General features: G+C 27.6%; 5 protein-coding genes across 5 annotated transcripts; 3 read left to right on the top strand and 2 right to left on the bottom strand.

Moving 5' to 3' along the window:
• Window positions 1-15,231: 15,231 nt before the first annotated feature.
• F4812DRAFT_413951 (uncharacterized protein) lies at window positions 15,232-16,048 on the top strand. The gene has a single exon (XM_047932836.1). The coding sequence runs from the start codon at window positions 15,517-15,519 to the stop codon at window positions 15,838-15,840; it is 324 nt and encodes a 107-aa protein (XP_047793721.1). The 5' UTR covers window positions 15,232-15,516; the 3' UTR covers window positions 15,841-16,048.
• A 2,365-nt stretch (window positions 16,049-18,413) lies between these two features.
• On the top strand, window positions 18,414-19,640 carry F4812DRAFT_455515 (uncharacterized protein; the record flags this gene model as incomplete). The annotated part of the gene is made up of 1 exon (XM_047936838.1): window positions 18,414-19,640. One exon carries the CDS (start codon window positions 18,414-18,416, stop codon window positions 19,638-19,640), a length of 1,227 nt encoding a protein of 408 aa, XP_047793720.1.
• Window positions 19,641-20,840: 1,200 nt separating this feature from the next.
• F4812DRAFT_455514 (uncharacterized protein) lies at window positions 20,841-23,702 on the top strand (the record flags this gene model as incomplete). The annotated part of the gene is made up of 3 exons (XM_047936837.1): window positions 20,841-21,253; window positions 21,301-22,605; window positions 22,655-23,702. The coding sequence occupies 3 exons, from the start codon at window positions 20,841-20,843 to the stop codon at window positions 23,700-23,702; spliced, it is 2,766 nt and encodes a 921-aa protein (XP_047793719.1).
• Window positions 23,703-24,669: 967 nt separating this feature from the next.
• Window positions 24,670-25,077, bottom strand: F4812DRAFT_177851 (uncharacterized protein). Its single transcript, XM_047930002.1, has one exon. It carries the CDS (start codon window positions 24,935-24,937, stop codon window positions 24,725-24,727), a length of 213 nt encoding a protein of 70 aa, XP_047793718.1. The 5' UTR covers window positions 24,938-25,077; the 3' UTR covers window positions 24,670-24,724.
• A 478-nt stretch (window positions 25,078-25,555) lies between these two features.
• On the bottom strand, window positions 25,556-26,227 carry F4812DRAFT_455513 (uncharacterized protein; the record flags this gene model as incomplete). The annotated part of the gene is made up of 2 exons (XM_047936836.1): window positions 25,556-26,114; window positions 26,202-26,227. 2 exons carry the CDS (start codon window positions 26,225-26,227, stop codon window positions 25,556-25,558), a joined length of 585 nt encoding a protein of 194 aa, XP_047793717.1.
• Between the last annotated feature and the right edge of the window lie 528 nt (window positions 26,228-26,755).

The following is a 26,755-nucleotide window of genomic DNA, read 5'->3' as shown; positions in this document are numbered from 1 at the left end:
GTCCTTAAAAAATCTTAAATAATGGGATTAAGGATTTTAACAGTTCTTGTATTACTATTTATAATAAGGATTATAAGATTATAATTATTTAGAAGGGATAAGTTAAAAAGTTAGCGTTATTAGATGCTAAATCCCCGGATATAATTAAATAATTTGTGGAATAAAGGGCCTGAGGAGCGTATATTACCTTTATATATTAACCCGAAACTGCTTTTAACTATTTAATAGCAGTTTAATATCTCGAATCTAATTTAAAAAAAGTTAAAGCTTTTAATATTAAAATTAAATAGCAAATGAATAATTAGTTATAGGAATTTAATTATATTAATTTAAATCCTTAAAACTTATGATTATATATTTTTATTAATAATTTATTTGTAAATAATAAAGACTTTAATTTATAAATTAGTTATATTATTATTTTAAATAATAAAAAACTTACGGATTAAAGTAATAAATTTTAAATCATTAGAAATATTATTTATTAATTTTTTATTAAATATAAATACGTTATTTGTAATATATTTATTAATAAAATTTATAAAATAATATAAAATTTTAACGTAAGTTTTATTATTTATTATTTTATTAATATTATTTTAAATTAATTATTAATTTTAAAAGCTTCTTTTATTTTATGCATTAATTCTTTTTCTTTGTATTAATATTTGGTACAAATGGGAAGCACTAATGAAAAAAAATTAATAATTAACTTAATAATTTTATAATAATCTTATAAAAACTGAGAAATAGATGATATTTATTAAATTTATGACATATGTAACCTAATTAATATTATAATAAAAACATTATTAAATAAGGTTATAAGATTATTAATAAAAAATAATTAGATTAACTTACGCTTGGAAGGGTAGGTGAAACGCGAAGAGCTTAAAAACGGTTATATGTTATTACAGTAACAGACTATCATAATTAGGTGCAAGTGCTGGCACAATAAGGGATATTATATAAGAACTTGCTAATTAGCCCAGATATGGGATGGTGCAATAATGAACCAATACGGGCTAACGCATAAGATAGTCCCTAATTTGAGCTGTCACATTTCCGACCTTGGCCTGTTATAGGGATATGCGGCACATTGGTATAACTGTGGACTGTTACAAGCGCGTGCTGGCCTATATGAAAGATGGTCCGTATATATATTAATATATATTTGGACTAACGTAAGTATATATTATTATAAAGTTTTTGGTTAATTTTTCTTAAGATTCTTTTTATTATATAAATCCCTTTTATAATTAATTAGTTGCGAAAAAAAAATAAAGTAAATAGTAATTATGTGACATCGGCATATGGTATTTTATTAAAAATAAGGTGCCTTATTGCCGATATTGGAGGGAGAAACAGTGTACTTACTATTACTGTATAAAAGGATATTACACTGTTAATTAACCTTAAATAAATTCTTCCCTCCTTAAATATCATCAATATATTAGTTTCACCTTATTGTTATTTGATTTACTTGTTTATTACTTTATATTATACGTATGTACTTACTAACAAATTTAAATTTTATATTTAATTTATAAAAATTTTTTTTAAGTTTTTATAATAAATATTTTAACGTTTATTTTAATATTTAATTTATATTTAATAGTTATATAACATTAATACGTAAGCACTTTATCGGGGATAAAGTGCTTTATTATTAAAATTAAAAAAAAGAATAATGTACTTATTATTATTATATAAAAGGATATTATACTATTAATTAACTTTAAATAAAATTTTTTTTCCTTAAATATTATTAATATATTAATTTTACCTTTATTATTATTTAATTTATTTATTTATTAATTTATATTATATGTACGTACTTATTAATATTAATTAATGTTATTAAAAATTTAATAATATAAATTAATAAAGTTAAAAAAATTATTATTATAATAATTTAAAAAACTTTATTATAATAATATATATAATATTAATATATTTTTTTTTATAAATATATTTGTGGTTTATAACGGATTATTAATTTACTTTATTACTTAATTTATTTAAATTTTTTATTATTTATTACAATTTGGACTTATTATTAATATTATTAATTAAATTAATATTTATTATATATTATAAATATTTTATAATATTTTAATTAAAAAGTTTAATATAAACATAAACTTATATTACGATAATTAATCCGGTTAAAATAAAAAATATAAATGAATTACGAGCTTTAATAAATTATATTTTTTAGTTAAATAACCTTTATTTAATATTTTAACTATATAGTTATAAAATAGGAATTAATTAATTTTTAAACGGTTACCCTTAAATAAAAGGTAATTTAAGCATTATTTACGTTAGTAAATTTAGAAATTATTAATATAAATGTATTATATGCCCGAACTTTTAAGGAAATAATGGATAAATATTAAAATTAGTTTTAAAGATTTATAATAACGGATTTTATAAATATATTAAAACCTTTGCAATTAATGCTTTAAATAATATTAATATAATAAAGTGTTTATATAAAATAATATAATATTAATTATATTAAAATATTTATTAATTTTATATTATTATATAAATTATTAATATAAAATTTGGATAAATTAAAAGTAATTAAATAAAAATAACTTAATATATTAATATAAAAAATATTAATATATAATATTAATTAAAAGCTAATTTATTTAAATATATAAATATTTATATATATATATATATATATTATATTATAATAATAATTCATAACTTATAATCTTTAAACGTTAATATATATAAAATAAAACTTAATATAATTTATTATTTTAATTAAATAACTTTTTTCTTATATATAATATATATTATTAATTTTATAAGTAATAAAATAACCCCCCCTTATTTTTAATAACTTATTATTAATTTTTTACATTTTGCCACTTATTTAAGTATAAAGGCCTGTAATTTAACCTTTTTAATATTAAATTTTTAACTTTTCTTTTATTTCCCCCCTTTTTTTTATTTATTAAAAAGCAGCTACGCCCCCTTAAGTTATTATTAATAACGCTTACCTTAATAATCTTATATATATAAATTAATAAAAGTATAAATAAAAGTATAATCTTATATATAATAATAATTTAATGTAAAAAGTACTAATTAGCTTACCGGTTTTAAAAAATGTTTTTAAACCCTTTAAACCGTTATTAAATAATTTATACATAATACCGGCAATTCCTTAAAACGTTAAATAAAAAAAGGAAATTAACTTATTAAATATTATATTTCCTCCTTTTAAATAGCTCCATTATTTATATAATTAAATAATTAATAAATATAAGTTTTTATATTAATTAATAATTAATAAAATAATATTTATTATAATATTTTTTAATATAAATATTTAATAAAATATATCCTTTAATAATTATTAATTACTTTAAAAAAGTATGAAATAATAAAAATAATTATATAAAAAAATATATATAATATTTTTAAAAATAAGTTTCGTTTTTTTTTTAGATATTTATTATATAGTTAAAATACGATAAACTTAATTTTACATTATTTTTTCTACTATTTTATTAGGAAAAGTAACTATCTATTTTTTTATAATATACTTTAATTTTAATATTTTACGGATATATATTTAATTATAAAATAATATTTTAACATAAAATAAAATAAAATTTAATATTATTATAATTAAACTTTTACCACTTTTTTTAATATTAAAATAAAAAAGTAAAGTAAAGGAAAAATTAATATAAAAATATTTTAAATTTTATTTAATAAATTATTATTATATTAAAAAAATATTAAGCCTTAATTTTAAAAGAAAATAATAATTTATTATAATTGTATATTAAATTTATTAAGCTGTGCCCTAGTTATAATATGCCCTTTTTAAATTATTAATATATTTTAAAGATTTAATAAATAAATTTTAAATATTTATTAAAACTTATAAAGTAATAAAAAGAGTAAAATAATTTATAATAAATAAAGATAATAATAATAATAATAATAATAACTATATTTATTATATTAATTATAAATATTATTATAATAAAAAAAAATATAATGTGAAATAATCCTTTAAAATTTGGAAATAATAATATTAAATATATAAAAAAGATAAATGTTAATCTATTAAATATTTAAAATATAAGCAAAAAAAAGCTAAAGAAAAATGGAAAACTAAATAAGGCCCTTTTAAAAAGAATTATATAATATTTTTAATAAATTATAAAAGAATTAAAAACTTAAACTCGGAATTTAATTATAAAGGAAATAAAATAACTTATTTAATAATAAACTTTAATAAAAACAGTAACTTATATATAATTGCTATATATTTATTTAATCAAGTATTCTACCACCGTATTACCATTTATTTCTTATTAAACGACCTAAAATTTAACACCATTTTTATATTAAATTAATATATAAAAAATATTTTTTAAGGAATTATATTAAATATAATAGCAGTTTGGATATTTATAATAAAAAAAAGCTAATATTTAACTTTTATTAAAAAATATCCGAATAAATAATTAAAGATAAATAATACCCGCGTTAAAAAAGTTAATATCTGTTTTAATAACAAATTACCTATTAAATTATTTAATATAATTATTATAAACACCTTAATTAGTAAAATAAACTTTTATATTATAAAATTAAACATTTCATTTTTATTATTATTAAAAAATATAAACTGGTTAAAAATGTACTTTAATAATATCATTAACTAACTTATATATAAAAATAATGTAATAATTAATGTTAAAAAAATAAGGATATTTATGGTTTTAATTAAAAAACGTTATTTATTTCACAAAAATAGAATTTTAATATTTGCATATATGCTTTAATTACCTATTAATTAATAAATTATATAACTTATTAAATAAAACTAATTATAATATTAATATAAATAATTTTAAAAAAATTAATAAATTTTGTCATTATTATTAAATTAAAGGAAAAGCTTTTTAATAATTTAAATTTACTTTAAAAAATTTAATTATAAAGTAATTATTAATATAATATATTTGGATAAATAATTGGTTTTATATATTATTAATGCGGCTATTAATTTTTAAATAATATAATTCTTAAAGAACGTTATTGTTAAAAAAACGTAAGAAATTTTGAAAAAATGTTAAATTAATATTTACCTTAAACTATTTAACGTTATTTCTTATATGTTACGAACTAATAGCACGAGAACTATACCTTATAAGGAAACGGGGTTCTTAAAACGTACGATTAAGCGGTTATACCTCGGATAACCTAATGGAAGATAATGATCTCATTAATCTGGTTAATCTTGTTAATCTTAGCAAAATCAATAAAATTACCAAAATCATTAAAATCACAATAATTTTAAGAATAAAAGATAAAGGAAATCTTTAAATATTTAAAACCATTATATATTTAAACATTTATTTATATTTTTTTAATTATTAATTTAAACCTTATATTTAACTTATATAAAAAAAAGATTTTAAGTTTTTTTAATAAACACTTTTAATATTTTATTAATATTTAACTTATATTATTATTATTTATTTAAAATTAAAACCTTTATTATTACATTTTAATAAACTTAAATATAAATTTATTACATTTTAATAATTTTTTAATTAATATTATTATTAATTAAATATAATATAAATATTAATTTTAATAATAATATCCTTTTATTTATTTAAATTAATTATAATTTATTTATTTTAAAATATTTTATAAATAAATCCTTTAAAAATTAATTTTTAAAAAAAAAATTAATTAAATAAAATAAAATAATAAACCCTATATATTATCTTTTAATTATATATTAAAACTTATTAATAATATAACTTTAATAGAAATTAAGTCTTAAGTTAAATTATTTAAAAAAAAGGTAAAAGAATTTATTAAAACTTTTAATAAAAAAAAAGAAAAAATCCAAATTAAGGAAGATAAGATAAAACTCTTAAAAAAAGGATTTTAAAAAGTATATAATATTTATTAAGTATTTAAAAATAAAGTAAAAACTTTAAAAAAAGAATTAACCAAATTTAAAATAAAGAAAGACAATAATAATAATAACGATAAAAACCTTAACCCGCGGCCGGTACGATAAAACCCTACGGTTCCGCTATTATTTAATAAAGGATTCAAACCTTTTCTACCGCTTAAGTACGATGGTATTACTAATATGGAAATTTGGCTTAACGTAATTAAGCTCTACTTAACTTTCTTTCGAATTAACCTTAATAAAAACGAATATAAAGTCTTAATAATATATTAATACCTTAAAAAAAATGCCTTTAAATAGCTTTAACTTATTATAAATAACTATTTAAATAAACCTTAAAAAAAAATAAAAAAATCTTAATACGTTTTTAATAAATATTTTAACTTCAAAAATAAAATATAATTAATATTTAATAATTTACTTAAAAAAAACGTTTAAAAGGTTATTTAAAACTTTAAACAAATTAAAAAAGCCTTAAAATATATTATTAAATTTAAATAATTAATAACCATTATTTAATTTTTTAAAAATATTTAATTCAATTATTTTTATAAAAAATTAATTATATAAATTAAAAACAAAATTTCTAAAAAAAAGACTTAAATATATTAATAAATATATTAAATATATTATTATTTATAATAAAAGATTATATAAGAAATTTTAAGAAAAAAAATTAAAAAGTTTATTTTCACTTATATTAAGAAAAAATTAAAGAAATTAACCTTAATATTATTAAAATAAAAAGATTTAAAAAAGATATAATTAAAGTTAAATATTATAATTATAATAAAATAAGCCATATATTTAAAAATTATAAAATATTTTACAAATAATTTAAAATATTAAAAGAATAATTAAAGCCTTAAATTACAAAAGTAATATCCTTAAAAACATTTAATATTTAAATTTCCTAAATTATTTAAAATATTAAAAACTATATTACTATTAATAATTATTACTTTTAAAAAAATATTTATAAATATAACTGTTAAAACTGTTTATATTATTTTAATAAAGAAAAAAAAAAGAATAAAGAATTAATTTATATTTTAATAGTACTTATTATTTATTAATATTAAAAAAAGATGGAATATAAATAAAAATTGTTTATAAAAAATACTAAACTATATTAAAAAATAATATAATTATAAATTAAAGGTTTAAACATCTTTTAAAATTATTAAAAATAATTTAAAAGAAAAATTCTAAATAATAACTAATTAAAGTAATTATAATAAAAATAAGTTTAATAAAATAATAAACTTCATTAATAAATAAGAAATTATTATAAAATAATAAAAAAATAAATGACCTTTTTATAAACTAAATAAAATAAAATAATAAATAATAAATCATTAAATATATAATAATAACATTATAAATATAAATTTAAAATAATTAACCAAAAATAATTATATTTATATTTAAAAATAAATTATTGAAAAAGAAAAAAAGTAAAATAAGGAATTTTATATATTCTTAATAAATTAAATAACATTAATTCCCTTTATTATAACTCTCGTCTAACTGTAAAAACTTAAGATATAATATTTTTCAATTATTAAAGGATTATAAAAACAAAAGATTATATATGTAAGAGGAGAATTTATTATATAAATTATTAATAAATATTTTAAAATGTAAAGAAAGAAAGTACTAACCACCCGAATTAACTTAAAAATTATAGAAATTAATATCTTAAAAATAATATATATTTTATAAAAAGTTATTAAAATTAAATAACCTTTAAATATTAATAAATAAATTCTTATCTTTAATATTAAAAAATCTAATTAAAAATTAAATATATATATATATAATTTATAACAAAACCTAAAATATAAGAAATATTATAAAATATTTTAAATATTATGTCCTTATAATTATTACCAAATATATAATTTAACCAAAAAAAATACGGAATTCTAACTTAAGTCAGTTAAAGGACATTTATTTATATATTAACGTAAAAATATTAATAAAATCCAAATTAAGTTTAAATTAATTTCCTTAAGAAATATATAAGTAAATAATATAATCTTAAATATCGCACTTCTAACCAAAAACAGGCCTTAAGCTTACACGCACCACGGAAAGATATGAAAAAACTACAATTAATATAAATATAAAGTATATATAATCCACAAATTTATTATTTTAAAAAAATATATAAAATAATATAAAAATATAAAAGTATTTAATAAATCTTTAATAAAATTCATAAAAAAATAATAAAAATAACTTAAAAAAAAAGACTTTAATAAAGAAAATAACCTTATGAATTTTAATATAATTAAAATTATTAATAATTACTTATATATTATAATAAAATAAAAGGATCAGAAATTCTAAACATTAATTAATTATAAATATTTAATTAATTATTAAAAAAAGGAATTACTATATTAAGGATTAACAATTAATGGACAATTAATTAAATATAATAAAAGATAAATCAAATAAAAAATCATAAATCTCTTAATTCGGATTTAATAAAAAGACTATTTAATTTCCTTTAATATTATAAACATTTAATATAATATAATTTTAAAAAAACCTTAATTAAAAGCTAATAATCCAAAGATAAATTAATAGAAAAACACTATTAAATAATTATTATTAAAATTAAGTACTAAAAATTATAAATTTAAACATTAGAAAAAGGCCAACTTAAATAAATTTAATACAGCAATAAAAAGGTATGTATTTACGGCCTTTAAAAAAGCTTATAAAATAATACCTTTATATATATTATAATTTACAAAATTAATTAAAGAAATAAAATAATAAAAAATAATAAAAGGAAAAATTAAAATAATATATAATAAATTTACTAATGTACTTAAGAAATATCAAAAAAAAATATTTAAAATTATTTATTAAAAAACTAAATATTAATATAAAGGTCTTAAATTATAACTTTATAACTATAAAATAAACCTTAAAAAAGGATAATTACCTAAATTAAATAAAATATATTTATTAAATATAAATAAATAAAAAATATTAATTAAAATTATTAAATAAAAATTTAAGAAAGAATATATATAAAAATTAAATTTATTAATAAAAAGTTTAATCTTTTTAATACTTAAAAAAAATAAAAACGGAATACTAAAACTAAATAAAAATAAAAATATAATATATTAAAATATATATAATTATTAACACCTTAATTCTATTATTAAACAAAATAATTACCCTTTATTTAACATTAATAACTTAATAAAAATAATAAGAAATATAAAATAATTTATAATATTAAACTTTAAAAAGGCATTTTACTTAATTTAAATAATTAAAGATAATAAATAAAAAATAATAATATAAACCTCTTTTAATTATTATAAATGCTTAATTATACCATTTGGACTTATAAATACATTAATAATATTTTAAAGAATAATTAAAATTATATTATAAAAATTTCTAAGAAAAATAATTTTCATTTATTTAAATAATATTTTAATCTTTTTTAAAACCTTTAATTAATATGAAAAACATATGGATAAAATGTTAAAAACCTTAAATAAAGTTAACTTATTAATAGATCTAGAAAAAAGTAAATTCTATACGTAAAAAATCGATTATTTAAAATATATTATAATATTTAAAAAAATTAAAATATAAGATTTAAAAATTGCAATAATATAAGATTAGTTAATATTAAATAGTATTATTATTGTATAATAATTTCACAGTTTTATTAATTATAATAAACAGTTAATAAAAGACTTTAATAAAATTATAAATCTTATTATAATTATTATATAAGGAAAAGAAAAAACCTTTTAATAGATGCTAAAAGTAAAAAAAGCTTTTAAAAAATATAAAAAGCCATTATTAGTGATTTAATAATGAAATTACCTAAGTTAAATCAACTAAAATAAATTTATACTAACAGATTTAATGCGGTTATAAGCGCAGTTCTAAAATAACTTAAAAATAATAAAATATAACATTTAATGGCATATTTATTTAAAACCTTTAAAAGAACTTAAATAAAATACCAAACCTATAATAAAAAATTACTTATTATTGTAATAACATTTAAAGAATAAAAACATTAACTTAATGGAATTAAAGAATTAATTATAATATTATTTAATTATAATAATCTTAAAATATTAATAATTATTTAAAAATTAAAATTTAAAGTTTAAAAATAAGTAAAATACTTTAATAACTTTAATTTTAAAATAATTTACGTTATAAGAAAAGCTAACACCTAAATAAATGCACTTAATAAACCTAATAACATTAATACGAAAAATATATAAAAAAAAAAGTAATACTTATGTTAAACGAATAAAAAGCACTTATTTTATTAATATTATATTTTACAAAGAAAAATAACATATGGATAATATATATTAAAAAAGCATTACTTTTAAAAGAATTACTTATAAACATTTAAATAAAAGAAAGCATAATTACGTACCTAAGTAAAGTATATATATTAAAAGCCTTATAATATAAGTTTATTAAAAAATATTACAAATATCCATTATATAAATATTAAAGAATCTTTTGAATTATATAATGAATTATTAAAGATTATAATTTCCCAGGTTTATTAAAGGTAATTAAGGAAATAATTAACAATTGTAATATATATAACAAAACTAAAGCGGTTAAACATAAGCTATACGAGCTTATACAACCCACGGAAATTTTGGACAAAGCTTAGAAAACCATCGCATAAGATTTCATTATTAAGTTACCGCTATTAAAAAAAACCTATAATTAATATATTATATAATAATATATGGGTAATAGTTAATAGATTGATTAAATATGGATATTTTATATTTTATAAAGAATTAAATACAATTGAAAATTTAACTTATATATTTTTTAAATATATAATTAATAAATATGGATTATTAGAATATATTATTTTAAATAAAAATAAATTATTTATATCTAAATTTTGGATTAACCTAACAATAAGAATAAGTGTAAAATAGAAACTGTTAATAATGTACCACTTATAATTAAATGGATAAACAAAACATTTAAACTAAACGTTAAAACAATATTTTTACATATATATTAATAAAATATAAAATAATTAAGTAAAATTACTACTATAAGCAGAAATTATATATAATAATTTTATAAATAAAAATATAAAAATATTTTTATTTAAAGTAAATATTAATTACAATTTTATTATTATAAAATTAATTAATATAAAAGAGATATTTATTTTTAAAGTAAAAGTTATAATAAAATAAGTTATTATTATGTAAAAATATTTAATAAATAAACTTAAATTCTTATAAATAAAAATAAAAAAATATAATAATTAATATAAAATTAAAAAATTAATCTTTAAAAAGGGAAATAAGATTTATTTATTATAATAAAATATTAAAATTAAAAAATTAAATAATAAATTAAATTATAAAAAATTTAAACTTTTTAAAATTAAAAAAGTTATTTTAAAAATTAATTATAAATTATTATTATTAATAAAAATAAAATTATATTTAATATTTTATATTTTTTTATTAAAAAAAGCATTTAAAAATACTTTAATATAAATTACTTTAAATATTAAAATTAATTAAAAATATAAAATTAAAAAGGTATTAAACTTTAAATAATTTAAAAATTAAATTAAATATTTAATAAAATAAAAAAATTATTTACTAAAAGAAAATATATAAGAACTTATTAAATACCTTAAAAATATTTAAAAATTTATAAAGACATTTTACCGAGAAAATCTTAACTGTTTATAAATAATAATAAATTTATCCTTAAATTAAAACTATTTTAAAAAGCAATAGCCCTATTAGGATCATTTTCAGAAAAATTAAGTAATATAAACGGACTAACTTAATTAGAAATATCTTAGCTCTTACCCTCCTTTTCTTCCTCCTTATAATCCAATTCTTCTTTATATTAAAGAATAATAAGGGCTTTTCCCTTTGTAATATCTTCTTTTTAATAAATTTCCCTAAAACAGATAAAATAACGGGAAATATTTTCCTAACTCTTTTTAACTTGCTTAAAACAATTTATTATCTCTTTTTTCAAATAAATGATCTTATCCTTTATTTAATATTATTTATTTTTAAAAGAATCTAATTCTTACTTTAATTTAAATAAAGAATTCATTTTTAATATATTATAATTAAAATAATAACTTTTCTTAATACATATATTATAAAAAAAAAGATTTAATAAAAAATAATATAAGGACTTTTTAAAATAAATATAATTTAAATATAATATATATAAAATATTAATTAACTTAATTAAAAAAGCCTAAAATTCTTTACTTTTTTATTAATTAATATAATTTTTATTTTTTATAATAAATTTAAATATATAATTTAATATTTTAATAAATTAATTAAAAAATAATAAAAAAAAAGAAAAAATATTATAAGAAATATACTTATTAAAAAATCTTTAAAGATAAAAAACTTAAAAAAAGGAAAATAATATTATGAATTAATAATATAAAAACTATATTTTATAAAAAAATAAAATTTTTAAAATATATAATTAAATAATTATATTTTAAATAACTTAATAAAAGATAATAATTTTATTAATTTAATTAATCTTATTAATTTTAGCAAAATTATTAAAATTATTAAAATTATTAAAATTATAATAACTTTAAAAACAAAAAATAAAAAAGGTTCATAAGTATTTAAAATTATTATATATTTAAATATTTATTTACATTTCTTTAATTATTAATTTAAACCTTATATTTAACTTATATAAAAAAAAAGACTTTAAGTTTTCTTAATAAATATTTTCAATATTTTATTAATACTTAACTCATATTATTACTATTTACCTAAAATCAAAACCTTTATTATTACACTTTAACGGACTTAAGTATAAGTTCGTCACAATATATTAATTTAAAATTGCGTTTAATTATTTAATAATAATTTAATATTTTAAACTTAATTTAAAAAAAGTTAAAGCTTTTAACATTAAAATTAAATAGTAAATAAATAATTAATTACGTAAATTTAATTACGTTAACTTAAATCCCTAAAATTTATAATTATATATTTTTATTAATAAATTATTTGTAAATAATAAGGACTTTAACTTATAAATTAAATATATTATAATTTTAAATAATAAAAAGTTTATAAATTAAAATAATAAATTTTAAATTATTGGAAATATTATTTATTAATCTTTTATTAAATATAAATATATTATATATAATATATTTATTAGTAAAATTTATAAAATAGTATAAAGCTTTAATATAAACTTTATTATTTATTATTTTATTAATATTATTTTAGATTAATTATTAATTTTAAAAGCCTTTTTTATTTTATATACCGATTTTTTTTCTTTATATTAATATTTAGTATAAATAAGGAGTATTAATAAAAAAAAATTAATAATTAATTTAATAACCTTGTAATAATCCTATGAAAACTGAAAAATAAATAATATTTATTAGATTTATAATACGTGTAACCTAGTTAATATTATAATAAAAATATTATTAAATAAAGTTATAAAAATATTAATAAAAAATAATTAAATTAATTTATGTTTAAAAAGATAAATAAAATGCAAAAAGCTTAAAAATAACGGTATGTTATTATAATAATAGCTATTATATTTAAGTATAAATATTAACTATAATAAAGGACATTATATAAGAATTTATTAATTAACTTAAGTGGGGAATGGTATAATATGGATTAATACGGCTTAATGTATGGAATAACTTTTGGTTTAAACCGTTATAATTTCGACTTTAGCTTATTATAAAAGTGTGTAATACTTTAACGTAAATGCATATTAATATATATGCGTTTTAGCTTATATGTATGTTAATTTATATATGTATTAACATATATTTGGATTAATACGGATATATATTATGGTAAATTTCTTTTTAAAGATATATTTTTTATTATATAATTAACTTTGTAATTAATTAGTTACGAAAAGAAAATAAAGTAAATAATGGTTATATAATATTAATATATAAGCACTTTATTAAAGATAAAGTGCTTTATTACTAATATTAGAAAAAAAAATATATTTATTATTATTATATAAAAAATATTATATTATTAATTAATTTTAAATAAATTTTTTCTTTTTTTAAATATCATTAATATATTAGTTTTATCCTTATTATTATTTAATTTATTTATTTATTAATTTATATTATACGTACGTACTTACTAACAATATTATTATTATTTATTTAAAAATTAAATATAAGTTTATTATATATATATTTACTTTATAAAAAATTAAATTTTATTAATATTATAATAATTTTTATATTTAATTTTTATAATAATATTATTTATATAATTTAAAAATATTAATAATATAATTTATTTATTTTTAATATATTTTAAATATATTTTATTATAAATTTATTATAAATTTATTATTATTTTTAAATTAATTAAAAAATAAAAAATATAAAACGTATATTATTAATTTTATTTTAATTAAAACTTTTAAATAATATAATTTTTAATAAAATATATATTTTATTTTAAAAATTATTTAAATAATAAATAAATATATTAATTTATAAAAATTTAAAAAAATATTATATAATATTTTTCAAATTATATATAAAAGTAAAATTATTATTATTATAATATTATTATTTATATATATTTATTTTTATTTCAATATTATTTTTAAAATAAAAAATATAAAAATAATATTATTAATTTTTAATTAAGCTTTTTAATAATATAAATAATAATTAAATATTATATAATTAATATTTTATAAAAAAAACTTTTTATATATTTATATATATATATATATATTATATAATTTCCTTTTTTATAAATTTTAAAATTTTTTTTTAAATAATTTAATATATATTAGTTTTACCATTTACTTTCTTATTTATTGTTATTTAATTTACTTGTTATTTATTTTCTACCTTACGTACGTACTTACTAACATATTTTAAAATGCAAATGGTGTAAATTTTATATGTGGTTAATAATGCGACTAATCTTAATACAAATAAGTATGTACTTGTGTCGGTAGCTAAACTAGTGTCAGAAGTGGATGGGCTGTGCCATTAGCATTTTTGGGCTGTGTAAATAGCGTTACTGCCCTTTTCGGCATAATATATTAAATAGGGGCCAGTTAATTACTGTCTAGCCTTGGCCTATTACTTATCATTCGGTACCATCCGAAACCCTATTTATGGCTCTGTGGCTCTACCGCTTGCCTATCAAAAAGTCGTTTGTCAACGGTTATCAAAATCTCCGAGCTGCTATCTTACCATCTTACGGCAGGGAAGTAGAAGCACCACATAGGAGGTAGAGGTATGGATAACTACCTAAACTACCTAGGCATGTCTTGTTTTGAACCCACCCGAGATCGTGTATTATTTTGATGCTGTGCTGCATCCACAACGCGAATATCGGTGTTGGTCCGAAAATACTCCCCCATCCTTGCTGTTTTATCCGCCATCCTCGTATCGGATCAAAGCTCAAAGCTTATTTAGCATTAGGTATGCAGTAGGCTGATTGCAAATGCGTGGCTTTTGGCAGCTTGAGTTATTGTTATTGTTATTACCTACCTCTTGGGAGGTATGTAAGATGTTGAGCAATACGTGCGTCAGCGGCCATGGCTGCAAATATCACGCGGTTCAGGCTGCGAGTATCCATACCCAAAAGTACGTATTGTGCGTAGTCCGCCAAAAAAGACTGCGTTGGGGAATGCAAATAGAAGGTCGAGATTGCTACGAGTATGTTGGTTTGTGCCTGGCAGGATCTGCCAGCCTCGGAGGATACGACAAGGATTATCGGGGTTATTACAGTGTGATTGTTGTTCAGTTACCATATTTTTTTACATAGTACATCAATCCCCTTGTGATAATTGCCATAATTATTTTTGAAGACCTTACCTTACCTACCCTAAGATCGGTTTAATAAGGGGCTAAAACCGAAAAGGAGCAATCTAAAATACATATCCAGGAATAGTACTGGGAACAAGTACTGATCTAGGAATACCTACACACACCTCTAGGTACCTAAGGTAATTATCTCGGAACTTTTGAATTTTTAAAATATTAGATGATACCCAAGATCGACATTTCATATTCGTACGTTCCTCGGTAATCTCTGCAAACAACATCAATCATCCAAAGTGGACGATGGAAGCGCCCAAAGGTCTTCCAGAACGATGATTCGCCTCCCGTGGATAGCTCGGCGATAGCACGTAAGCGCATTTACAGGAGCTACGTTGTCGAACCAGGTCGTTCGGTCGACTCCATCTCTCCAGATTTGTATACCTGGCAACGAGCAAGTGGTCTAAAAATCAATAACAATACATACTAATATACGCTAGATCATGGGTTGGCGATTGGTATCCCGTTAGAGGGCTACAATGGCTTTCGCTTTTTCAGCTAATCCACATACGGATTTCTGCATCCCGGCCTGCAGATTTGCGTTGGTATGATCTTCCTAGGTAGCAACCTATGAAGTGCCGCTCGGGGAGACTCGACGGCCAGCAAAGGCATTGGCGGCGACATTTGAGAACATGGAGACCCTTTTAACTAGTCGTATACTCTAGGTATGTACGTAGATGTATGCATACCTATATGGTTAGGCATTCTGGGCCGGACTATTTCCAGTCCTTCTGATTTGGTGTGGCATCTGTATGATGATGCTTTTAGTCTGTCTCTCTGTCGACTCTAGCGGTCGTACCACCAAAACCCATCAATGCCCATGTCTAATCGGCCTAGATACCGCATGGGGCGGAGGTATTCGGGACCAAACTACCAAACTATTAGTACGGGTGCGGGAAACCAGACACCGAAGCCGTCGCGGGAAGATACAGACAGGTAAAAGAGAGGGGAGAAACGAACGTCGTGCAGCAAGCAACATGAGGGAGTATCCTCCATCCTCCCCGCCTAAACAGAATTTGGAATGAGGCCGTTTCTCCCATCTCGATACTGCTTCCCATTTCGCTCCATTCCCCTTGGGGAAAACGCTACTAGGATACCAGGGGGCACTAGGAGATGCTAGGGTACGTGCATGCAAGCTCCATAGCACGAGCCAAGTTAAAGTCACAGCGCTATTGCGTAGAGCTGGGGTCAATATGCATAGCAAGGATGACAAGAGCCACGAACAGGGATGCAGCCGCCGTTGTTCCCCCAGCGTTCCCTCTCTGGTAGTCTACTACCTACCTAGGTAATTACCTATGTATTGTGCTAGGTAGGTATCCTGACCAAGGGGTGCTCCTAAGGTTCATACATACATACGTTGTTACCATACTTCATACCTTTATGTTCTAGGTAGCAGACCGCCTCCTCTCCTTTTGGTTCCCATAAGTGACGAGAGAGAGCTTGGAGTCGAAGCGCAATTACACAAATAGATCCAGAACCGGGTAAATTTTATGATACCAGCCAGAAGTGCGCCTAGGCTCTGAGCCAACATGAGTTCCAAGTTCCACGCCCAGAAGATCAGGGCAAACAAAAGGTTGATCGAGGTCATGTACCGACCGGAAAACGCCTAGTGCTTTTGCTTGGTCTTTTTTCCCGTACCGTGCTATGTAGAGCTAATGTAGGTATGTTAGCTCTCTTTATATACACATACTGGACACATACACATACTAGGTAGGTATGGTACGGATTACAATACATGCATACATACCTTACTTATTACATGCATACATAGAAGCATAGAAGAGGTATCTGACTGACGATACCCGATACCTAGTGAAGTAATGGACCACTCCCGTTCGGTACCGCTCACGCGCCCCTGTACCCATGCTACGTTAAAGAGAGGCTTCATTCCCTCTTGGCCAAGCCGGCCACATTCTGCACGCCCTCTGCCCCAGATTTCATTAATAAGAGTCGACCTCCCTATTGTGGTAAACGAGGAATCGTCTTATCCGTCATCTCAAGGAATCAATGTAACGCGCATGTATATATGTATAGTTGTATGTATGTGTATGCAGGTATATATTCTTATACTTTCGCTCCATAACCTTGCTGTTATTCAAGAAAAGGTTTATTTTTCTTTCCTCCGTTTGCTTCCCTGGGCTTTCTACCACCTCATAACCCGTACATATAGCTATACCTAATAATTAGCTCCGCCTTTCGAAGTCTATCGCTACTGTCTCATCGCTAGCTCCGGGAGTTCAAGTTCTTGTCTCACGAGACGAGTCATGCATGTCATGGGATGTTTGCAGCTGAACTAGCAACTTAAAGAGACGACCAAGCAATAATACATGTTTCTTTCAATTTTGATTGTTTTCCAGAAACCCTAATTGAAACTTCCGACTCCAACTTCCTAACTTATACTTTTTCCTCCGATTGTACAAAGTTTGATACCCTCATCGTCGGTCTATGGAATTTTATTACAACTACGTTCCATCGTCAACTTCCGCTGGGCAGAAACAGACGGACATAATGCAGTTCACCATGGGTCGTTCCGCGAACGACCACCGGCTATCGATGCCGGCTAGGCAAACAGTTCCCAAGTCGGATCCGTTTAGGCCTAACAACGCGAGACAACAGCGCCACGCGAAGTCGCAACCTTTTGATGCTGATGATCTACGACGAAGGCTGTATATAGTACTTGCGGAGCAGGAAGCGCAGAATAAGAGACAAAAAATAAGGCCAGACGAGAGCTCCCAAGAACGAAGCAGATCTATAAGTCTGTCGGAAACAAGACAGGCGGATACTACTAAGTCAGGAGCTAGCGAGAGGAGCTTCGCGGCGAGGATGGCGAAAAGCAAGGGCGCGCCAGCAGATGCGAGCTCAGGACAAAACGATACCCCACCGGCAAAGACAAAAACAGGACGATCGATGTCAAGATCCATTCAAGACAGGCTACGGCGAAGAACGTCAGAAGTAGACCCGAAAGCGACCGAGAGCGCAACCAAAGCAACATCATATCAACAACATATGTCCCAAGAAGCCGCTGCAGCACAATTCGAGCGGGCAGCAGCAGCCTACAGCATGTGCGAGAGAGACCTCGCGAACACCCTACCCCAATCAGCACTTACACATCACATCCAGCGGCGGTCATCCGTCCAATATGAGCTCGACTCGAATGGTACAGCGCTGGAAGGTCACCCGTTAGAACGAGTCCAGAGCAAGCAGGATCTCTTCAACGGACGAAACCCCTTCCAGACCCCGCAGTGGCACCCAACGGAAGCCGGGCCGCAACCGCAACCGCAGCATCAGCTCCGACGGCACAGCGCGCCGCTCGTGATGCCGCCCCGGCCCTGGCGCAAGAACAGCATCGGCACGGTGCTCGAGGACCGGGCCATGGACGAGATATCGTCCGAGGAGACGCTCGTCGTGGACCCCGTGCCCGAGTACCAACACTACCACTCCAACTACTACTACCAGCAGCAGCAGCAGCAGCAGCAATACTACCAGCACCAACATCAACATCACCGCGTATGCGACGAGAAGCCGGCCAAACCGACAAGAACAGCAACAACGGGCAAGATCCCGCTGCTGAGGAAAGCGGATTCCTTATGGACGCTGAAGAAGCTGGGCGGATTTAAGAGCAGCGCGACGCGCGAAAAACAGCAGCAGCAGCAACAACAGCAGCAGCAGGAGGGCGAGACGAGCCCGAATTCGCCGTCGCCGCTCAAGTTCCCGCGCTTCGGGTTCCTGATGAAGTTGAGGCGCTAAGGGGGAGGGCGGGGGGCTGCGAGAGATGTAGTAATGAGCATTAAATTCAAATTCATTTGTGTATATTGTCTTAGGTATTTATCTGGGTGGTTGCGGTTGCGATTGTGATTGTGATGGCATGTTGAAGTCTGAAAGCTATATAGTATATTCCTCTACCTGATATATAAGGTATATATATATATATATATACGTATAACGTGGTTATGAATGAGATGGCTATAAAAATACCTAGCCTAGGAAGTTTGCAGTTGAACTTGATGTGAAGAAATTGTCCTCCCTGCTCGACTTCGCTTGTGTGATTTACTTAGGTTAGGCACCTAACCTACCTAGTTTATATCAACACGTACTTCGTATCGTACCTAACTTGGTGGTTGTTGCAAGCTTGCCCGTGGCTTGGTCTGTCGTCTTCTCAACAACCAACATTAGGTAGAGATATAAATCGCAATACACGATAGATCCATCACATACGACCATAAGATCTAGAAAATTCGGGATCCCGTTCGCTCTCCCCTAGACAAGCTGGATACTGCTCGATTAGTAGTTGGGTCGGTGACGACCAGCGAATCCCGGGTGTTGTATGTTTTTTTTTTATCTTTATTTTTTGTTTCTGTTTGTTGTTTTGTTTGTTTTCTGCGTCGATATTTTGCTGTTTGCTTCGTGACTATATTTATCTTAATTTGCTTAGTTCATAGTCCTTGTAAAGTATGCAAAACTGGGCCAGCAATTCTCCTAGTCGAAATGAGGCTATTCGGGCCCACATATGCCCCTTATCTTACGGTAGCTCTTGGTGTTTTCTTCCACAACTCACGTTAACATGTTAAAAGACCGGTGAAAATTAACTTTTTTATGATGGAATTGATGTTAGCTTATTTGTATAGGAGATTAATTACCTTTACTCCTAGTATCCGGGTTTACATATATCTAAAATGCAACGAATAAATTTGACTGGTAGTCGCAGAATTGCTATCCAATATGACTGTTTATAGGTATTTTGGAGTAAAGAGAATTCGAAAGGAACCACGTGGCGAGAGCATGTAGCAATGCAAAGAGGCCTCAGCTGCAGTAAGTATCAAGTACTTGGACGAGGCTGTACCTACCTCACTATCGGAAAGGTCAACTAATTCCCCTCACTAACTTATGATTTATGTATCTGAATAATTCTTGAATGTACAATCTGCATACTTGTTAAAAGTTTCAGCCATGGTGGATCCTTTCACAGCTCTTGGAACGGCAAGCAGCATTCTTACATTTGTAGAGTTTGCATGGAAGCTACTTACGAACACATGTACAACTTATAAATCGGCAGCCGGTAAAAGTGAAGGCAATCGGATCCTCTCACTTATCACAAAAGACGCAGCCCGCCTCGGAGATGCCATCATCGCGGCACCTGATTGTGAAGATGACCTGCGAGAACTTGTCGAAGAGGCAAAGAGAATTTCCAATGATTTGCGTGAAGTGTTGGAAAAGCTGCAAGTCCGGGGGACCACAACCGCCTGGAAGAGCTTCGTTGTCGCATTGAACGAACTTTGGCAAAGCAGCGAAGTCAAGTCTCTCTCTGATAGACTTACCAAACTCCGGAATGTCATTATCTTTCATATGCAGAAGTTGCTCCTGTAAGATCAACAAAGCCCACGATTTGAAATCTCAGACTAAGTTGTAGCAATAACGTATCGGGCATCCCACACAAGATTACCGAGCTGGAGCATACGAGTAATGAACTCGGAACCACAATACAGGTCGAGTTTCGTCAGCTGCGTGAAGACTTCGCCGCCGCTATGCAGAAGTTCCAGCGCGAAGACTCAACCCACCCCGCCGCCATGGACAAGTATCTCAAAAGCTGGGATGGAACAAAGCCGTTAGACGATGCTTCTATCTATAAAGCCCTCGTAGATCTACAAGACCTATTTAGGACAGCCTCGCGTCTTCACGAAGCCGGGAAAACGACCGAAGACGATCAGCATGTGTTCAGAAGTCTTTATTTTACCGGTATAATGATGAGGCACAAGAATATAGCTGAAGCACATGCACGCACTTTCGCCTGGGTCTTTCAGAGGAGACCCCCGGAGTTTGTTGATTGGCTAGAGAATTCGACGAATGGCATATTCTGGATTCAGGGGAAACCAGGCTCAGGGAAATCTACTCTCATGAAATTTCTTTCTAATCACGATAGCACACGCATCCATCTGGAACCATGGGCAGGGGAAGGGGAGCTCGTGATTTCTAGATACTTCTTCTGGAATGCGGGTTCGCCGCTTCAGAAATCTCGTGAGGGTCTCCTTCGATCCCTCTTGTTCGGAATACTACGAAACTACCATCGGCTTGCACCTCGAGTACTTGCACTACGGATCGAATTCAGAGATGAATTGGACAACGATTGGTCTTGGACGGTAGATGAATTGCTAGCTATCCTCCAAGTAATCATTGGCGAGTGCAAAGACACCAAGTTTTGCTTTTTTATCGACGGCATGGACGAATACGAAGAAGACAGGACAGAACTGGCCAGTCTCGTAAAAGTCATACAGCGTCTCGCATCCTTCCCGAACCTCAAGCTTTGTGTTTCAAGTCGACCTTGGTCCATGTTTGTAGACGCTTTCGGCCAAGATCCCAAGTTGTCACTCAAAGTTGAAGGCCTTACGCGCGACGATATCCGACAGTATGTCTATGACAAGTTCCAAGATAATAAACAATTCGTCGTGCTGCGGGATGCGGACCCGATTGCGCTAGAATTGACGGAAGAAATCTGTCAGCGAGCCAAGGGAGTATTTCTCTGGGTTTATCTCGTAGTTCGTGACCTCCTTGTCGGATTCACCAACGGTGATTCCACCAAGTTTCTCAAGGCTCGGTTAGAAGGATTCCCAGAAGATCTAGATAGCTTTTTCCGACAAATGATCGACACTATACCTTCACTATATCTTCCATCAACGGCTCGAATGTTCCAAATAGCTAGAACAGCATCGCAACCTTAGTATGTGACCGCATTTTCCTTCATCGACGACGTGGAGAACGACCCCGAGTTCGCAATCAAGATTGGCCGTCAAAACTATACCCCTACCCGAGGTACAACGCCGGCACGACCAAGTGAGGCGGCGATTGGATGCGCGGAGCAAAGGACTCCTAGAAGTTACTCTCGAGAATAATAACATCCGACTTGGAGATCTACAGGCGCGCGTTGACTTCCTTCACCGCACTGTCCGCGACTTTCTCGTCTGTCCAGACGGCTTGGGCTCATTTATTTCGCAGTATAGAGACAATACAAATACTGCTTTAGTGATGTGTAATGCCCTGCTAGCTACTCTAAAGGAACCACCACCGCTGGGGAATTTGATCTTGGCTAGGAGGAGAATGTATATTTTGGATCAACTTGTCGAATGGGCTGCACAAGCGGAACGAGATACCATGGTCGTCTCAACGGCGCTTATACCAATCCTAGATTCTGCCGAACAAATGTGTTCCGAATATCCTCCGCCGTCCTTTATGGCTGTTCGATCAGTGCCAGAAGAGATTTCTTTTCTTGGGTTGGTGTATCAGTGGGGTATCCTCTCCTATATCATGACAAAGACCAGCGATATCCGCACACTTGTTCTCGCCCGCGGACCACAAAAACCGCTATTAGACTGTGCTCTAAACAATGGTAGCCATGATTATGGCTATATCAACCCAGCGCTTATCGAGTTTCTCTTAGACAATGGATATGATCCGAACCAAGTTTACAAGTCCGAAACTATCTGGGTACGATTTATCCGTCAGTTAAAGGAGAAAGATATAAGAAACGACGTGGGTATTGAGAGAGTCATAAAAATTTTGGTGGACCATGGAGCGGACCCTATGTTGCTTAATCCTGCGGAGTTTCCTGCGGAGCCTACCCCAGGGCCCGATAGAATGGACGAGGGAAAGCTGGAGGTTACCAAAGAAAACCCCCAGAATATATTCACTTGGGGAGTAAAGAAGCTGTTAACAAGACGCCACCGTGCTACACGAACCATTGGGCCGGAGTCTCAGGAAACCAGGGGATCTACACGTCGAAAATTTCGATTTATCTTTTGCATCCCGCTGTCATCATGAGGACAGAAAGAAGAACATAATCCCCGTATAGGAGGCAAAACAAACTGTCGCAGATACTCCCCAAAAAGAGTATGGATGCGCCGCGGGCTCCTTCTTTAATACGATGTTTTGAGTCTGGTACTCAACAACCTTCAAGAAGAATATTCTAGGCAATGAGGGATGAAGAATGATATATGAGGATATATGACAGTATCAATTGCGTCTTTCCAGTTTCTACATGGGCGTTTCTCTGGAAAGTTTTATTTCGGCAGGAATATCAAAGCGCAAAGGGAACGATGTACCTAATGAACTTCAGACAAAACTGAGACAGTGTATGAATAACCCGACCCGGGCGTTGGCCATGAGACTGCGTTAATAAAGTGGTGTGGATCAGAGAGAAACTGGCAATAGCTATCACCCCTTCTGCGATACACTGGCCTGACCCTCTCCGTAAAAGGGGGAGTAGGCCGATAAAATCACCAACATGCTATAAGCTATCTAACCTAAGTTCCTTCCTCCCATTACAGTTCTTGATACATGCTGAGCCTACCTATATGGTGTTCCTCGCCTTTCCAAGTTCAAGGGAACAGCCTAAACAAGGCTCTCGTACTATCTCGCCTCGAATAACCTCAGTCCCTGTCTCGCTCCCTCATAATTCCCGAGGAAGGCTTGCTTCTAAGTAGGCACTTGGTACCTAAACTTCCTGCCAAAGAACACTGTGAAAATATCCGTCTGCATTAGTAAAAGATGACAGCTAATAACACGGGACACGGGATTTTTGAAGCACAGAGGGTTCATCTTTAGGTCTAGAAATGCCTGCCTATTGATAATATAATGCTTCTGGCCTCTATAGTTGCGTCTTGATACACCGTTATAAGCATAGTGCGTGGGCTTTCTGCTGTCGACTTACGGGGAGGCTACAGGTGGCAGAGAGTCCTGTCGGTGCTTAGTCGGAATATGCCTACGACGTTGAAGACCTGACCGGTTAATATTAAAAGTGTGAAATGGTCTGTAAGACAGGGCTCACTTTTTGAAGTGTTGTGTTAGCTCTCTAGTGTCGAGTTGAGCTTCAGGAGCTCGAGGTGCGCTTTTCCAGTAGCAATTCGGTCGAGCAATGCGCTGAAGACGCCGCAGAGATGAATAGTTAATTCATCGTATAAGTCCTCCGCGGCGCAACTTTTTGCTGCTCTGATCTCGCTGACAGGCCAACCCTCGGGGGGCGGGGGTAAGGGGGGTATGTCTGAAATAAGATGCATAGGTACTAGCTGAAATGTACCCAGATTATTGCGGAACCGCAGCTGTGTTTAACGCGGTTCTGTTCTTCTTAGACTGATCAACCGTAGTCCTGAGAAGGCAAGGATATCATTCACCTAAAACGATAAAAACACACGCGCAGAAGTTCTTAAGAATACATCCGAATTAATCTATAGCTATAGTAGACCATTAAGAAACTCGCGTTCCCGAACTTCCATTGGTGGCGTCCAACGTCTTCACCTCACGACGGAGCCTAAAATAGGGGCTTAAGATGGCTCCTGGGCGCGGGACCTAAGTACAGCAAATAACTTTCAAGTATTGCCAATGGAACTGGGTAGAATGGCTCATATCGTTGCGCGACTGCATCTTGAGTTGTATTATTGCCATTTCATAAACTGGCGGTAGACCGAAATGTGACCGTTGAAGAGCAGCTATAGTCTTGGTAAGCTAGGTGGAAGTCATACGCATAAACAAAGCAAGGCAAAGGAATATTTACCTAATCTCACATTCCCTTTCGTATGAAATATAGTCATGCTGGAGATTGAATCGAGCGTAATATATCTCGGTATCGAGGTCTTATGTTGTTTGCTATCAATCGAATTGACATGGGGATAGTTTTATTATGCGTCTGCTTTTTCGGTGCGTATGAGCTCTCCAATGGCTCTAGCGTTGTCTCGAGCAAGCTGCTGCCTAAGGTCGAGGTCTATCTCGGCAGATTCTCGTCGAAAATTGTAGAGCCGAACCAGCTCACAATACTCCCTAAGAGCGTCTCTATCGCTTCCAGGGGTATCTCGAGTTTGACGGAGCACCTCTATACCATTCTCGTAGCCTGTTTCCTTCGTCCAGGGTTGGGCGGCCTTACGGCCACCCTTGTTGGAACTGCTTGATGCATTGTGATTTCCATTGCTATTACTGTTAGCAGCTGGAGGGTCTGTGGCTGCGGCAATATTCCAAAGTAAACGCTCCAAGTTTGGGTACTTCCTGGTCAACTCTCTGTACTCTGGCATGTCGGCAATTTCGGAGCCCTTAGAAGCAGGCTGGTCTGTTGCAGTCTCATTAATATGTGTGGAGTTCTGCAACGTATCCTCAGACTTGACGGTATCCACTGATTCTACAGATGGAGAGGATTCCATGGGCGGGTGATTATCGCGATGTTCGCGGAAACATGGGAGTGAGCACCTATTTGATAAAAAATTAGAGCCGATTATTAACATGAATCAGAAAGTCCTTACGTGTATAAATTGCAGCGGCCGCATTTATATTTACTTTCGGTGCCATTGCAAATTAGACATGGCGGTCTAGCAGTTGCAGGTGCCATTGTTATGGCGAATACCCGAAATTCGGATAGGACTGGTGATTCAATGTAGAGGTCTGAATAAGCGTTATGAAGGGCTTATGGAGATCGATCAAGATATTATCTTGTTTTGAAATATTAGATGAGGGAGAATGATTTGCGCTTTAGTTGAGACGCCCAGAACCTGTGCCATGGTTAATAACGAATAATAGTCTGCTGATGAGAATATTTTACCATACCCTAATAGGTACCTAGGTAGACAACTGTGTTTCTGCTCTGGAATAGGCTGCGAGTTAAGTTCAAGTTAATAGTTGGTATTGAATATCCTTTGAGTATTTTTATAGATTATGAAAATGCTTTATTTATTGAAGCTTAGACGTGAACATACCTTTTCTCACAGGCAACGCGTCACGAGACTTATCATAAACGCCCGCGATTGCACTGGGCTACTTGTCATTCATGACAACCAAGGCAGGCCAGTTGTATTCTGTGGTGGTTCTTTGGAACAACTCAGGGATCTAACTGT

Source organism: Daldinia caldariorum (genome assembly GCF_022478825.1).
Source record: "Daldinia caldariorum strain CBS 122874 unplaced genomic scaffold F4812scaffold_2, whole genome shotgun sequence".
NCBI classification, from domain to species: Eukaryota; Fungi; Ascomycota; class Sordariomycetes; order Xylariales; family Hypoxylaceae; genus Daldinia; species Daldinia caldariorum.
This window is presented reverse-complemented; position numbering and strand designations above follow the sequence as displayed.

Coding starts and splice junctions, on each gene's coding strand:
- F4812DRAFT_177851 (XM_047930002.1), bottom strand. CDS start 24,937: ATGCATCTTATTTCAGACATACCCCCCTTACCCCCGCCCCCCGAGGGT.
- F4812DRAFT_413951 (XM_047932836.1), top strand. CDS start 15,517: ATGCGTGGCTTTTGGCAGCTTGAGTTATTGTTATTGTTATTACCTACC.